We start from the raw sequence: 1,840 nt of genomic DNA on the forward strand, positions 1-1,840 counted from the left end.
GATGGTTGTGAGCCACCATGTGGTTGCTGGGATTTGAACTCTGGACCTTTGGAAGAGCAGTCGGGTGCTCTTACCCACTGAGCCATCTCACCAGCCCGAATTTTTTTTTTTTAATTTCAAGTTTTTGTCTCTATTTCCTATGTGAGTTCTGGCAAGTGTACGGTGCATGTGAGCTTCAGGCTCCTTCATTACAAAGTCTGCTGAGAGAAAGCTCTCTCAGGTTCTCACATCCAGTGAGCTTAACAGTTGCTGCTGTAGAGCACACATCCCGTACTGAGGAGCAATTTTACCTTTACCTCAATTATGTCTAGGTTCCAATTCTGTCATTAGGGAAATGCATGGCTTTGGGCAAGTATTTGCCAATACTTCCTTGAAAACGCTATGATTTATTGTGTGTGTGCAGGCACCCATGTGCTCCCGAGTGCATGTGGAGCATCCAGGGTGTGTCTTAGGAGTTGGGTCTCTCCTACCAGCTATTGGGACGAAGAGACGGAACCCATGTCATCAGGCCTCTGCCGCTGAGCACTCCTTCTCCAGCCTGCTGCTAAAGCATCTGAAGCTACACTTTCCTCCTCCCGTGGTAGCATCTATCTAGCAAAGCAGTGGTGAGGGGCACATGAGGACACCACTCAGAAGGGCCTGGAGTGCAGTGAGCACTCAGTCAGTACACTAATGCAGAGTATTCTGGGAGCCAGTAAATTCACACGACGTGTTCCCCTTCCCAGAGCTAACGTGTGAGCCAGTCACCACTTCCCTCCATCTTTGGGGAAAGCATGGTGAGGCCAAGAGGAACCCACTCTCACCTTCTTGCCCTCAATAACCATATAGATGCATCCTGCCACGGTCAGGGCAATCATTAGATAGCTGACCTTCACCCGGAGCTTGTTCTTCGCAGCATCAAGCATCTCAAATCTAGCAACAGAACGAGAAAGCCGTATTAACCCTTCTCTTTCTCAACGCGTAGCAGGGTCAAACACTGTGCATCGTAACGTTTTCTATTTATAGACAGTGATGCCTGTGAATAGAAAAAAGAAGCTAGGACCTAGGGACCTCATAGCACCTTGGAGAGGGTTGACCCAGTTCACGACTAATCTTTTTGGTTGTTCTTGGAGACAGGGTCTTTCTTGCTTTATAGCCCAGGCTGGCCTTGAACTCATTCTTCTCTCAAAAGCTCTGCTATGAGCTTAAGTAAACTCACAAAAACACAGTTCAGAAAGAAAACAAACGTAGAGGAGTTAATATACTTTTTGTACTCCACATTTGGGGGAGTGGAGGGTTAAGACGGGGTTTCTCTGTGTAGTCCTGACTGTTCTGGAATTCACTCTGGAGACCAGGCTGGCCCTTGAGATCCACCTGCCTCTGCCTCTTCAGTGCTGGAACTAAAGGCATGGGCAAACATACCTGGCTCTTCTTCACCACTTTGAACCTTCATGTGTATGGGTGTTTTGTCTGTATGAATGTCTGTGCACCATACCCATGCAGTGTCTGAGGAGGCCAGAAGAGGGTCCTGGAATCGGATCCCCTAGGACTAGAGTTACAGACGGTTGTAAGCCATATGTAGTTTCTAGAAATTGAACCTCCATTCTGGGAAAGAGTGGCCAGTGCTCTTAACCACAGAGCCATCTCTGCATCCATGATTACTCTGGTTTGAAGTTGGGGGTTGGGGGAGGTCAGAAACTATGTTATCAATTCAAAGTATTTATTAACTCATCAAAAAGTGCATTTCAAGCCAGGTGATGGTGGCGCACGCCTTTAATCCCAGCACTTGGGAGGCAGAGGCAGGAGGATTTCTGAGTTTGAGGCCAGCCTGGTCTACAGAGTGAGTTCCAGGACAGCCAGG

At 48.0% G+C, this 1,840-nt stretch overlaps 1 protein-coding gene across 1 annotated transcript in view; it reads right to left on the reverse strand.

Annotated features, from left to right (window-relative positions):
• The window catches only part of Fam162a (family with sequence similarity 162 member A), a 25,030-nt gene that overhangs the window by 2,032 nt on the left and 21,158 nt on the right, over nucleotides 1-1,840 (reverse strand). Inside the window, exon 4 of the mRNA XM_021184958.2 lies at nucleotides 804-912. Coding sequence (XP_021040617.1) covers nucleotides 804-912 — 109 coding nt within the window. The remainder of the gene's footprint in view (nucleotides 1-803; nucleotides 913-1,840) is intronic.

This window comes from Mus caroli, chromosome 16, assembly GCF_900094665.2.
Source record: "Mus caroli chromosome 16, CAROLI_EIJ_v1.1, whole genome shotgun sequence".
NCBI lineage: Eukaryota > Metazoa > Chordata > Mammalia > Rodentia > Muridae > Mus > Mus caroli.